Source organism: Molossus molossus, unplaced genomic scaffold (genome assembly GCF_014108415.1).
Source record: "Molossus molossus isolate mMolMol1 unplaced genomic scaffold, mMolMol1.p scaffold_m16_p_16, whole genome shotgun sequence".
Classification (NCBI taxonomy): Eukaryota; Metazoa; Chordata; class Mammalia; order Chiroptera; family Molossidae; genus Molossus; species Molossus molossus.
Window position 1 is genome coordinate 67415938 of NW_023425351.1, and position 12896 is coordinate 67428833.

At 50.9% G+C, this 12896-nt stretch overlaps 1 protein-coding gene across 8 annotated transcripts in view; it reads right to left on the reverse strand.

The window, feature by feature from the left end:
- Positions 1–12896, reverse strand: part of ASAP1 (ArfGAP with SH3 domain, ankyrin repeat and PH domain 1) — a 234359-nt gene that overhangs the window by 154451 nt on the left and 67012 nt on the right. Inside the window, exon 2 of one of the 8 annotated variants that reach the window (XM_036263730.1) lies at positions 6224–6497. The exons of the other annotated variants lie outside the window; for them this stretch is intronic. Within the exon in view, the coding sequence (XP_036119623.1) occupies positions 6224–6325 (102 nt within the window). The 5' untranslated portion in view covers positions 6326–6497. The remainder of the gene's footprint in view (positions 1–6223; positions 6498–12896) is intronic. 8 annotated transcript variants of the gene reach the window in all.

Genomic DNA, 12896 nt, shown 5'->3' on the forward strand with positions numbered 1-12896 from the left:
GGTATAGAAAGGCCTCAGGACTGCAGGGAGCTTGGCAAAGAGCAGGCTACTGCTACACGTCAGCCTTTATTGTAAGTATCATTATTTAACAAGTCACTGTGGACGTACATCATACATGACTCCCTTCCACCAGTCATTTGGATAATGGCTTCTTTTTAAATGTCCCTCTCCCCACATTGACAATCCCTTTAGCCTTTGATAAATGTCCTTTCTTAAAAACCACAAAATCAATTCAGAAGCAAAGGCAAAACCTTATCCATTGTCATTAGCGCAAAGCCCCTGAGGATTCACATGATCAATTGGTCAAAGGTCTAAGCAGAGCAGGTTCTTCATCTCCTTGTAAACTTTTAACAAGAGAGACCAAGACACAGGGGCCAATAACCCTGGTGCACAAGGAGAAACAAAGCCAGCTCTTTGCACAAGATTAAATCAGCAGGTGCAAGGATAAAGGAATGAGCTGGAAAGCTCTTGCATAATATATTCAGGGTACACTCTTGAAGTAAATTGCAACGCACCATGTAAATCTCTTAGCACTCATAATGCACCAATCATGGGACTCAGCGTTTATTTATAGTCTCCATCTCTATGGTGCTTTTTCTCCTCCAATTAAAAATTTAAGTCTTCCAAGGCAGAGACCGGAGACCCAGACAAAGCTAGGAACACATAATCCGCTGCAGTCAGCTACCCTGGAAGCTCGGAGGCATCACTGGGCCACCCTCAACGAGACCACCCACGCTCGCTCTATCCAGTCACCTAGCTGTCTCCTTGCAGCAGCACCACCCACTAACCACACTTTTCACACTTGTTTGCTTGCCTGTCTCCCCCTAAAATGGACTCGATGAGAATTCAGGGACATTGTCTGTTTTCCCACTGCTATAGTCCCCAGCACCTAAGACAATTACTATGACACAGGAAGTGTTCAATGTAATGCCTCTTACATTTAAGTGAAGGTCTCACCTTTTTATTTGATCCTGTGGCCAAAAACAAGAAGGTCCCTAAACAAGCTGCTGACTCATGGCAGGTGCACACGACAGCAATGAGCCAAAACGTTCGAGCCCGAGCCACACCGAGTAGACCGGGAATATGTCTGCTCCTGTCTCCAGTGGTTCCAAGGGACCCAGAAGTCCAGAGCAGCCTGGGGACATCTAATCTGTTGCCTGCCTCCGGTTTTTCTCTTTTCTCTTTCTCCCCAACACCCAGTACACAACCTTCTCTGTATGGAAAAGACAGATGTACGCACATGTGTACAGTGCTCGACAATTCACGTTTCCCGTCCACCTCTCATGTACCTTCTAACAGTCTCGTGAGGCCGGAGCAACAGGAATAAAGATCCCCATCTCACAATTCTCACACTACGCCGAGGGCACAAAGGAGTAAGTGGTGGTGCTGATCTTGAAATCAGGTATTTCTGGCTCCAAAACGCTTACTCCTCCGACTACTGTAAGCTGCCTTTGCAAACACATTAAATGGGTGTTTCTGGAGAGTCAGTATGAAAGTACACCCGAGAGAAAGAACATCAGCACAGCCTCAGTGAGCAGCTTCTTCCCTCGGAAGTCATCCCCACTTCCTGACGCAGAATGAACGTAGGAAATGTTCGCATTTTAAATCCATCACTCAATGTGCTCCTAGCGATACATCCTGAATTTGTAACGCTACCACCCGCTTCTTTAATTAGTACAGAAATATCTTAAACACATATAACGACCCATCTTAATAAGTTTCATGAGTCACAGCTTTGAAATTCTACTTCAAACTTCAAAGACCTTCCACAAGCTAAGATTTTCACAATCGCCCAATTCAAAATCCAAGAGACCAGAATTGGATTATAAAAAGTGATTCTCGACTCCAAACTCAAATTCCGAAATAACCAAAGCCACATTATGGTCCAGAGGAGAAGTCTGAATACGGGCTGACCCAAGGGGTGACGTGAACTACCCAGTGAAGAAAATGGGAATCAAACAGATTGGAATCAAGGTGTCCAATCATGACACCGTTTGTGTGTCTACAAACAACAGTAACGGAACTCTTTGGAATAAGATACAAACGTTCTTTGAAAAATCATTGTGAGGTCATAAGCAAAAATTCAGTAAGTGCAAGATCTTTTGATAAAAAACACAATGTCGTCAAGTTTATTTAACATTCTCGCAGGGAAGAAAAGGAGGAAGGAAACCCCAAATACAGACAGTTCAGAAGTCATTTTTAGGTCTTTTCAGCAAGAGATTTAGTTTGTCAAACGTGTTTTTTTTAAAAAGCTGTAAAAAGAATGATCTCAGTTCCCTCAGTACATATCGACTGACACAAAGCGAACGTGCAAGACGAGGGCAAGGAGTCTACAGTCCTCGTCATCAAAGGGAGGAAGCCGCTTGGTCCCCTCCCCTGGTCCCTTCCACGCAGAGAGCTCAGAGGGCCGGGCTGACCAGGGTCGCCCCGCTCTGCAGTACTTCACCCCCAGCAAACGTCAGCTGCGGCCGTGCCGACCTACTGTGTGTCGCGTGAGCGCCAAGAGCGGGATCATCTATCCTCGGAGTGCCAGCCGTTTAGAAAACACAGAGCTTGCTTTACACGATCCCTACTTTTAAGAACTCCAGTCTTGGGGGCTGGGATGATGGGCAGGGCGAGACAGGCGAGCAATACGTTTCAATGGAGTAAGTACTACAACACAGGTGTGTACTAAACACAGGTGTCCAGGTTTCCATCGAGTGACGGAGGGGAAGCACTAGCCCAGCGCAGAGTGAGAGTGTATGAGGGGATCTGGGGTGCCTGGCCCTCAGACCCCTCACAGCGAGGACCGTGGGCGAGGTGAACAGCAGGGAGCTGGGCTGACGCGGATGAACACGTCACAGGGAAGCACAGGTGCGTGAGCAACTGCTGCTGGGGACGAGGAGATCAGCACACAGGTGCGGGAGGGCCCTGCGGGCTGTGCCGGGAGGTGTGGCTGTCACCTCGCAAGCGCCGAGGAGCCAGCAAAGGCTGTGGGGTGCAGGCAGGAAGGTGCACGCTGAGACCCATCTGGAAAGTCCTGCCTTCTCATTCCTGTGTGGGGAAAACAGAAAAGCTCAAAGCAAGAATTGCAAGGAAGCACGGGACACAGATTTTGGTTCCTCCCAAGCTCGACTTCTATCGTCAGTGAACCACAGGCTACACTGCCCCACGAACTCACGGCCACACCACACAAGTGGAAGACGTGCCCAAGCCAACTTCCCGGGTTTCGCCGGAAATCTCAAAATCCGGAACTCCGCATGGGACTCAGACACGTGCGTAAGATGTTAGCACGAGGGCCATCCCAACACCACCAGACGGCAACGAAGCAGAAGCTCTTTTCCGAACGGTGAGGCCCCACTGTCCAGTCTGTATCGTGGGACGGGTCTGCCGTCTACTGAGAATGACCCGGCATGTGCTCCCTACAATTTCTTTACCTCAGTTTCCTCATCTGCAAAATGAGGATAATGATATCTGCCACAGTGGGGTTTGGGGGAGGGAAATGTGGGAGTGATTAACTGATAGAATATAAAAAGCTTTTACAAACTCCCCTCTCTACCGATGAAAGAAGTAAATTATCATAGGACCAGCTGACCGCGTTTTGGCACAGAGAAGTATCAGAAGGAAATAGATTCAAAGCACTAAAGAAAATTACAAGGGCTGTTTTAATTAAACAAGACAGATTTGCCTGTACCAAACAACCACTTATTTTTAATAGCATGAAAACCACCTCGCAGCCTCTCCTTGACCCCAGAGTCATCAAGCAAACACGAGGACAGACAGGCGTGAGCAGCGGAAACTTCCCGGTGATGGATGTGTCATGAAGTGAATTAAACCACAAAGGCAATTAAGTCATAAAAGCAGCCGTGGTGATAGAACGAGACGGGGTTCAGAGGATCACCTCTGGGAGATTTCATTAGCTAAACCACAAGGTCCTGCACACCCACACTCTAGTTAAAAATGGGTCACTTTATTTATAGATTCCATCACCAAATCACATACTTCTTAGTAAAAAAAAAAAGTCTCTGACAACTTCCTGGAACAGGTGAGGGAACAGGGCTGCTTCAGGCCTGTGAAAGGAAACAAACAAATAATCTGTATAAACTCTGCCCACACGCACAGAACCTTTTCCTAACGGGCTCGGTGCAGACACGGCCCCGTTCCCCACGCATCTGGGCTCCACTAAATAAACAGGCTGCAGGCCCTGCGTAGGTCCGTGCATAGGTCCCCCTTTCCCAGAGAACACACTGGGCTGGTCCGGGAGAAAAGCCCGCCATCGGGGGATCGTGTTTCCTTGGGGAGGCTCCTGTCGGGGTCCCTTGTGAAGGGGGCGGGTGGGGCTGGGCAGGTCTCCCACTGGGGGCGGGCAGCGGCTCTGTGAAGGCAGTGACGAGGCGGACGGGCCGGCACGTGCCGCAGGCTGGGACCAGCACGTTCGCCTGCAGTGTGTGCCCTGAGCAGGCGAATCGGGCTGACCTTGCCACGCTCCCCTAGTTCCCTCTACTTGCGAGTTTTCCCCCAAGGCCATATTTTGTAAAATTAAAAATAATAGTCCACATAGATGGAAATTTCTGAAAGTACAGAAGACTAAAATAGAAATAGCCGATTCTATCACCCAGAGACAATCTCTACTGACACTGTGCTCTCTCTTCCCCACCTTTTTTGAATGCATTTGTCTTTTAAAAATTTGTTAAACCACTATTTAAAAAGGGCAAAATAAGAATACATAGTATTATAGGCAACCTACAGCTACAAAAAGCAAGTGCTCATAAGCCAAGTTAGATCATTGAAATTCCACTTTCAAATTAAAACACACACACACACACCACTCTAGCTAACAATGGCCAAGTTTTACAACAATGGTAATTTCCATGTGACCCATAAGGATTTGCTATGAACTGTACTCTCTGAATGAGGAGATCCAAACTCAGTCTGGAACAGGTAGGTGCAGGTGTGTTCTTGCCCATTCACCTTATCAAATTCTACAGGACCGCCACCCACAGTGAAGAAGGAAGTGACCTGCCCCGAGGCCTGGGCCACCACCCTGCAGGGTCCCTGTGCCGAGCCTCTGGCCTTGGACATGACTGCCCTTGAAAGGGGCTTGGGCACTGCAAGCCCAGAACAAACCTCCCACTAACATACTTGAACAGAATTCGTCCTGCGGAGGTGCAGGGAGGGAGAACCCTGCACTGCCCCGCGCTCAAGCCCCGGCCTCTCTGAGAGGCGAGCATCCCCTGCGTCGGGAGCCCTTCCAGGATGAAGACACAGCGGCCTCGTCAGTCACACTGAGCGGTGTTTTGGTCCAAGAGGTCCTGTGTGTACGTGGCTTGAAGGCTTAAGGCGGAGCAGTGGGGCCTTGTCAGCAGTCCCTTTGAAATATACTGATGTCTCAGAGAGACCAGCACGTGTAAAGCACCCGGCACGGGTCCTGGCACCCGACAGGCTGGCAGCAGCGGAAGCAGGCATCAGTCTGTACATCTGTACCCGGGTCTCCATCTCACAGCCTGCCCGAAGCACGGTTGCTCAGGAGCAAGGATGACTCTACTGGTCACTGAGACCCTCTTCGGACGGCCCGTTCTCCCGCGGTGCTGGAGTTTTGCCGTCACCACGGTGGCACTGCAGCTGCCGTCCTGGACCCAAGTGGCACCGAACTTGAGGCGCAGGACAACACAAGCACGTACCAAGGAGCCAGAGGGGAATAAGACGGTGTGACTTTCCTAATTTACACGAGCCGTGTGGACATCTGCTTCACCTCGCTAAGCCTCAGTTTCCTCATCCACAGACTGGGGTACCACGGCACCCACTGACGCGTGCAGCGAGCATTCAGTGGGCACGCGCTAGTACAAAATGCTCGTTAGCACGGAGGCCTCCGCAAAGAAAGTGCCCAAGGAGAAGCAGCGGTTGCTTCAGGGTAGGCAGCCTCATTAACACCTTCCTGCCCAGGGGCTTAAAATCACTGCGCCAGGAAAACAGATTTTCCCATAGGTTGGGGACCACGTATCTGCCAGGCTATGAAGGAAGATCGCAGGAAGAGTGCTTGCCACATCCCTCTACGTGAATTGTGTCCCTACTCTGGCCAGATGTCTCCCTCCACGCAAGGGCGCCACCCTGGTGGAAACCCGCTCTCCCCTCCAGCTCCTGCACTCGCTCCGTCCTTGGGGAGGGAAGGGAGCAGGCAGAGCCAGTCATCCGCTCGCACCTCCGTCATCCCCTCCCACCTCCCTCTGGGGAGTGAGCTGCTCACCTTGTTCTGCTTCTCCAGCGTTGCAATGAGCTTCCAATCCTGGAGCTCAGTTAGGACGTGCACCTGCCCACAGCCAGGAGCCAGGCCACACACTACACCCATTAGCAGTGATAACGCCGGTCTATTTAGCTTGCACTTGCCTCGTGTCTTTGTCCTATTTCACAGTTGAGCCCAACAGTCAGGAAGGGGAGAACTTAGGTACTGGGCCTCCTCCAGTCGCAAAGGATGCGTCATCCCTTCCTCGCGGTTTGCAAAATTATTTCTCACACTCTTACTGAAAAATCACAATAAACACAAATATTCTAGCTCACAGCCATTTTCGCAGTTTTCATTTCTTCTAAACTGAGCACCAGTTACAAGGAAACCCGGAGCCAAAGCAGAGTTCACAAAGGGGAAGCATGAGCTATGAACACGTGGATTACCAACACTTTCACCTAGTTTCTGGGTGTGTGTGCACACGTGTGTGAAATACACAGAGGTCAGAATGTTAGCGAGAATCGGCCAGTCCCAGCTCCTTACTCCCCACATGAGAAAGCTATTTCAGAGGTCAAATAGGAGCTCACAGAACTTTGGTCCAATCCACTAGATTTTTATTTATTAAATATGATTTTATTGATTTTTTTAGAGGGAGAAAGAAACATGGATGTGAGAGAGCAACATGGATCAGCCGCCTCCTGCACGCCCCCGACTGGGGATGGAGCCAGCAATCCGGGCATGTGCCCTGACCGGGAACTGAACCGGGACCTCTCAGTCCATGGGACGATGCTCACACTGAGCCACACTGGCCAGGCACAATCTACTAGTTTTACATAAGAGACGAAGGTCTGGCCAAGAGGAGCAGAAGCAAAGCTGAGACAGAGTCCAGACCGCTGACTCCGAGTCCACGCTCTTTTTTTTTTTTTTTTTTATCCTCACCCGAGGACATTTTTCCATTTTTTACTCAGATAGAGCGGGAAGGAGAGAGAGGAAGAGAGAGAAACATCGATGTGAAAGGGACACATCGAGTGGCCGCCACTCACACGACCCAACCAGGGCCGGGGACAAACTGCAACTGAGGTACATGCCCTTAGCGGGAACCGAACCTGGGTCTCTGTGGACTGCAGGCCGACGCTCTAACCGCTGAGCCAAACTGGCCAGGGCCGAGTCCACGCTCTTTGTCACCCTGTCTCGCCAGCTCTTTCCGGCCATGGGGGACCAGGGGAACAGTATCACGGCATCTGACCCTGCCAATGACCTTGAGCTGACGAACAGAGATACGCCGACTTCTTTTTCCATGCTTTCAGGGACTGGGAATGTTTATTTTTCTGTTTTTAAATGTTCTGGGATGCCAACATCACTGGAGCTCCCTTGCCAAAATGGCTTACCCTTGGGATGGCACAGGTAGGGTTCAGTGGCTTCAAGAGGCCAACCTCTGCTGCTAGGCTTCCGGAGCTCTGAGTAAGTCTCAGTCCCTGGGGAAAAGGAGGTGCCTCTTCTTTGGCAAGAATGAACAGGTGTTAATTACTAAAGACACCTTCTGGGTCAGCCCAGTGTTGCCATCGTACTGCACGGCACATTAATTCAACGAGTGACCTTGAGGAAGTCACCTTCTCTCTCAGGGCCCAGGTCTTTAGAGCTCCTTCCCAGAAGAATCACGCTTTCTTATATTGTACAAACAATGGCATCCTCTCTAGTACAACGTGACATTTGCACATCAACATCTAGCTCAGATTCTGCACAGACATATGCCTTGGTCTTCTGCCTTCGGTCTGGATGAAACAGATCTGTTTTTACCCTGTATTTCAGAAAACATCAAGACATTTAACTGGTTGGTCTTGTCAGCCACACAATGGAATAGTGCCTAACCCGTGTGCGCATGTGTGTGCATGACATCAGCCCCTACTCAATAGCTAAGTTCCCGGTTTCTGCTACATCCCACTGTCTACTCCAAAGCACTGTTTGGGCACACGGGTCATAGCAATACACGGTTTGCAGCACTGGACCACGGCACCTGAAATGACCTGAGAGTCACTCAAAGGAAGCAGCTATCGCAGGCAGGGACTGCTGAGGGGAAAAAAGACTGTGAATTCAACAGAACAGCAGAGACAGCAACACTCTTGCGGCGGGATGGGGACAGCCCTCGCGCACTCACCGCGAGCGGCGGCATCAGACGGCACCTCGCGCTCCCCTGGATTTTGTCCCCCCAAAAGCTGCTGTGCCGAAGACACCGCAGACAAAAGCCTGGCTGATGGCACCTGAACCGACTGGTCACTCTCAGCATCACAGAGGATGAGAGTGGACACGCCAGGCGTTACAGCCTCATGGTGCAAGTCAGCACCACCCATGCAGTGCTTCTGCCATCACCCCCCAAGAAACAAACTTGAATTAATCTGCGCAAGTGTCTAGATCTGTTGAGTCAGAAAATCTAGGGGCAGGGGAACACGGTAAAAGCATCTCAGGGATGCCATCAGCCAAATCCCTGCAAAGAATGTGGGAAACTCTACAGGACAAACTTTAACAAATAAATTATTATGGAAAAAAAAAAAAAAAAAAAAGGCAGGGGGAAGGGAAGCCCAGACCTATCCAACGAAACGGCTGTACGGCTCTCGTTTGCGTGCCTCCTTGAACAAACCGAACTTCGAGACTCCGAGGAAATGTGGACGCTGAATATTTAACGATAGTAAGAAATTAAGGTTTAAGTGTGATAATAGTATTGTGGTTGTTTTCTTAAAGAGCCCGTCTTTCGGAGATGCACACTGCACCCCTCCCGGGAGAATGATACTCCTGAGACTGGCGGAAGAGCCCGGGGGGGCAGACAGGGACCTGCTGGGAGCCCAGGAAATGGGGGGGGCCACATGGGAACACCTGAATGAAGGCTGGATGCTCAGTACAAGGGGGCTTGTGCTCCCCCTGTGCCTTTGTACCAGAATAAAAAACTTTAAAAAAAAAGTACAGGCACAGGTGCAGATGTGTGAGTTCTGCCAAAATCGCAAGGGGAATGGAAACAAACGCACAGGTCATCAGTGACAGCCACAGGTGGACAGAGCCTCAAAATGAGGCTCAGGATGAGAGAAGTGGCCTCTCCCACCGAATCTGTGCTATATCTTGTTTCTTTCTTTCTTTTTGTAAATTTAAAACATGCAGCTGTTTGCTGTTTCTTGGCTGTAAGAGGCGAGCCTCCTACGTGATCACGAGCCTCGTGCAGGGACTGGGTCACAGCTGGCAGGAGCTCTCGTGAACTTGGCTTTGCTTATTTCTGAGGCCCTCAGAGCGTGGCGGTGGTGCCGGGGCCAGCAGCGCCAGCAGCACCTGGGTACTTGCTAGAAACGCAAGTTCTCGGGCCCACCCAGCCTCCTGACCCACAAACTCGGAGGGCGGCGCCGGCAAGGTGTTCTAACAAGCCTTCTAGGTGAGTCTGCTGCACACCGAAGTTTGGACCACTGGCTTATTCCGTTCACGAAGGCCTTTCTTTACAGTGGAAACGGGATGGACCTGGCGTGAGCATAACTGCGACACGTCCACACCAGGGAAGGAGGAAGGGAGGAAGGGCTGAGTGCCACTTACTGTCAAGCTGATGGCTGGCGAGTGAAGAACCCTAGGCCCTGCAGATCATTTTTAAGGAATTTTGGTGGGTCCCCAAAATAAAATAACCTTAACGCAAAAACCTGGAAGGTCCACTCCCCTTCCTCAGCTTGGCTGGGCTGTCAGGGAGATCACGTGCAAATTTAGCCCTCCTCCCAAACCTCTTGCCTCAGAAAGGAAATTGCTATTTTGCTTTGCAATCATGGATCAAAGAAAACTGTTCTAAAGCAATGCCTTCATGCAAATTTACCGTAAGGTTATCTGCAGAGTAACAGACTAGCCTTGCGGTATTCTCAAATTGTAGTTATGTTGCCCAACCTAGAGATACAGTTTACAAACGGGAAGCTCTGTAAGGGGGCAGAACACATAATCAACGTCCTCAAGAAAACGAGGATGCAGTTGAGGAAAACACTGACTTCACTGCCTAAAACGATCAGCCCCAGAATTGTCAAAGCTTATGAATTTTCACCATAAACACTCTCTACATTCCAAGTACACTAAAAAACTCTGGACTCAACGCTCTCAGCTCTGATTATGTAATAGTCTTTGGGGAGGGACCCGCCTATGTGAAGAAATCTCGGCCTGCAGTTAATGACACCTCACCTTCCATACTGACCCTGTGCTCTCCTCCCCCCACATCAGCACAGCCCTGCAGACTGCCGGCTTCGTTGGCCCACGTTTTGCAGTCCACACCTAGGGTGGCAGGCAGCCCACCAACCACCAACTCAGTGTGACAGTCAACTTGAAAACAAAAGTAATGCGTGTGGACGAGCACTATCAACAAAAGGCTAGAATGAGTCACCCTCGACGGCACCCTTAAGATGGTCAGGAAAGGACCTTTCTCAGAAAGGAGTCATTTGCAAAGCTTTCACTCTGGGTCACAAAGGCTAGCTTGCTCCCCACACTCACCCTCCACACACTGTGCCACCACGGACAGGTGCTCAGATCGCGGCATCCTTGACTTTATCTCTTAACCTGCACATCACATTTTCGAGGCTCTCTAAGTGCTTTGAAAAGATGGAGAGGAGGAGGAAGGGGCGGAAGGTGGAACATGCCAGCTGTGCTGCTAGACATGGTGCTGAGCTCTAGTTTATTCCATCTTTATAACACTATGAAGTGGTATCATTATACCTATTTTTTAGATGAGACAACTGAGGTTTGCAGAGATAACAAATGGTCCAAGAACTACATGTGTGTACCCCAACTGCACAATGGGGAAGTAGAGGGCCAGAAACATGAAGTGGGGTGCTCAGGGTAACAGAGTTAATGCCCATGCCAGGAACCGTCCACACCCAGGCCTGTGCAGACCAGTGCCCGGCCAGCCTTCTGCACAACAGCATGGTATGTGAGGTTGGGACCTGCATGAACATCTGCTTGACCCGACCAGGATGGAAGGGCTAGACAGACAGAATGCTCTAACCTGCACAAATGGAAGGGAGCCGAGCCCGAGACAAGACCAAACATTTACATTCAAAACCTGGTTTAGATGTGGTCGGGATACGCAGACAGCTGTTTCAGCCACCGCAGACTGACTGACTCGATTTTGTTCAGGCCAAGAACTCGCATTCACCTGCTTACTCCAAACCTCTACACTCAAGAAAGGGAGACAGACAGCCTGGGCCCCAACTCCGGGTCTCCACAGGTAGCTGGGGAACTCTGACAGTAAACCAGTGAGGTCACGTCGGGCTCCAACCCGGTTTCATGAAGAGGATCCGAGGAGGGGGTGTGTGGGGCGTCTGTAAGCCATGAAGCACTACACACACGGAAAGAGCATCACAGAGCAGCTGAGTAGGTAAGTGGGGCGTTGTAGCAGAAAGAGCTGGGCAGGCCGGGCTGGTCTGGCTCAGTGGTTGGAGCGACGGCCTGTGGAGTAGAGTCATGGGTTCGGCTCCCGCTAGGGGCACGTACCAAAAAAAAAAAAAAAGAGAGAGAGAAAGAAAGAACTGGGCAGCCCCTGATCATGCCAGTGGCACAGGGAGGTCATTCCAGTATTTTTAAAAAAAAAGAAAGAAAACCAAAAAATGTCTGTGACTACTCCTCGTCGCCTGCATATGGACGAGAGAGAGCATGTGACACAGTCCTCATGCCCACCTGGGGTCAGGTTGAGAGCTGGGGACACAAAGATGAAACTGGGTCCCATGAGGTGAGAGCCAGGAACTGGGGTGTAAGGCAGGGGCAAGTCTCAGAACGCGGGCCACCCACAGTCCCGTTCACAGTGAAGACGGGAGTGCAAACAAGGGGGGAGAAAACCCAGCACGGTGAGCAGAGCACAGGGAGAGGCTCCTCCTCCCTCTCCAGGGAGACGAGACCTCAGGTCAAGTCAGTCAAGAAACGGGATGCTCCGTGCACCCCAGTTCTCTGTTCCCCCGAGGAGTCCACGGCAGGACTCTCTCATTAGCAGGCCCCACCTCCCAAGTTCGGTGGGCAGACAGACGTGCCTCCTGGCCAGCAGCTGGCCTAGCCAGCTGGGAGGTTCCATGGCTTGCCCACTACAGCGTATGGCACGCGAGACACTCCAAAGTGCAAAACATGCAGCACTGAGACCCAAACCGGCTCACTAACCTCCTGCCCACCGTCGCCCTCGTTCTTCTGGCCTGCAGATGCCAGTGCCCCTTCCCTCTGCACCACCCCCGCCCTGTCTCAGGCACGAACCCCAACCTGCCCACTCTCACTCGGTACATTTCACACCTTCAGACTCACTCCTGGTTCTCTTTAGTTTCCTCTCTCACTTTTCCTTTTAAATCCCTATCGTTGTCTCTGACATGTTTTAGGGAAGTGCCACAAATATGGTAAGACAAAAAATAAGCCTAAGAAATGGGAATAAACTCTGAGTTTCTTCTCAAGTAGAACTCGAAGGAAGCGTCCCCAGGCAAGGGAGAGTTCCTGTGAGTCTTCACTCACCCACCCGACATCATGTGCTAACACCAGACAGCCCAACGGTCACGATACCCCCTCGGCCTGGCAAGCGAGAACGGCCCTTGCAGGGGAAGAACATCACTGTAACCAACCCAGACGCTGCAGCACAGCGCCAGGGCCTCACCTCGTGCAGGAAGAGGGCTGAGCTCGGCTGCCGAGGGGCGGTGCTCCACCATGGACTCACTCGGGGGGAGGT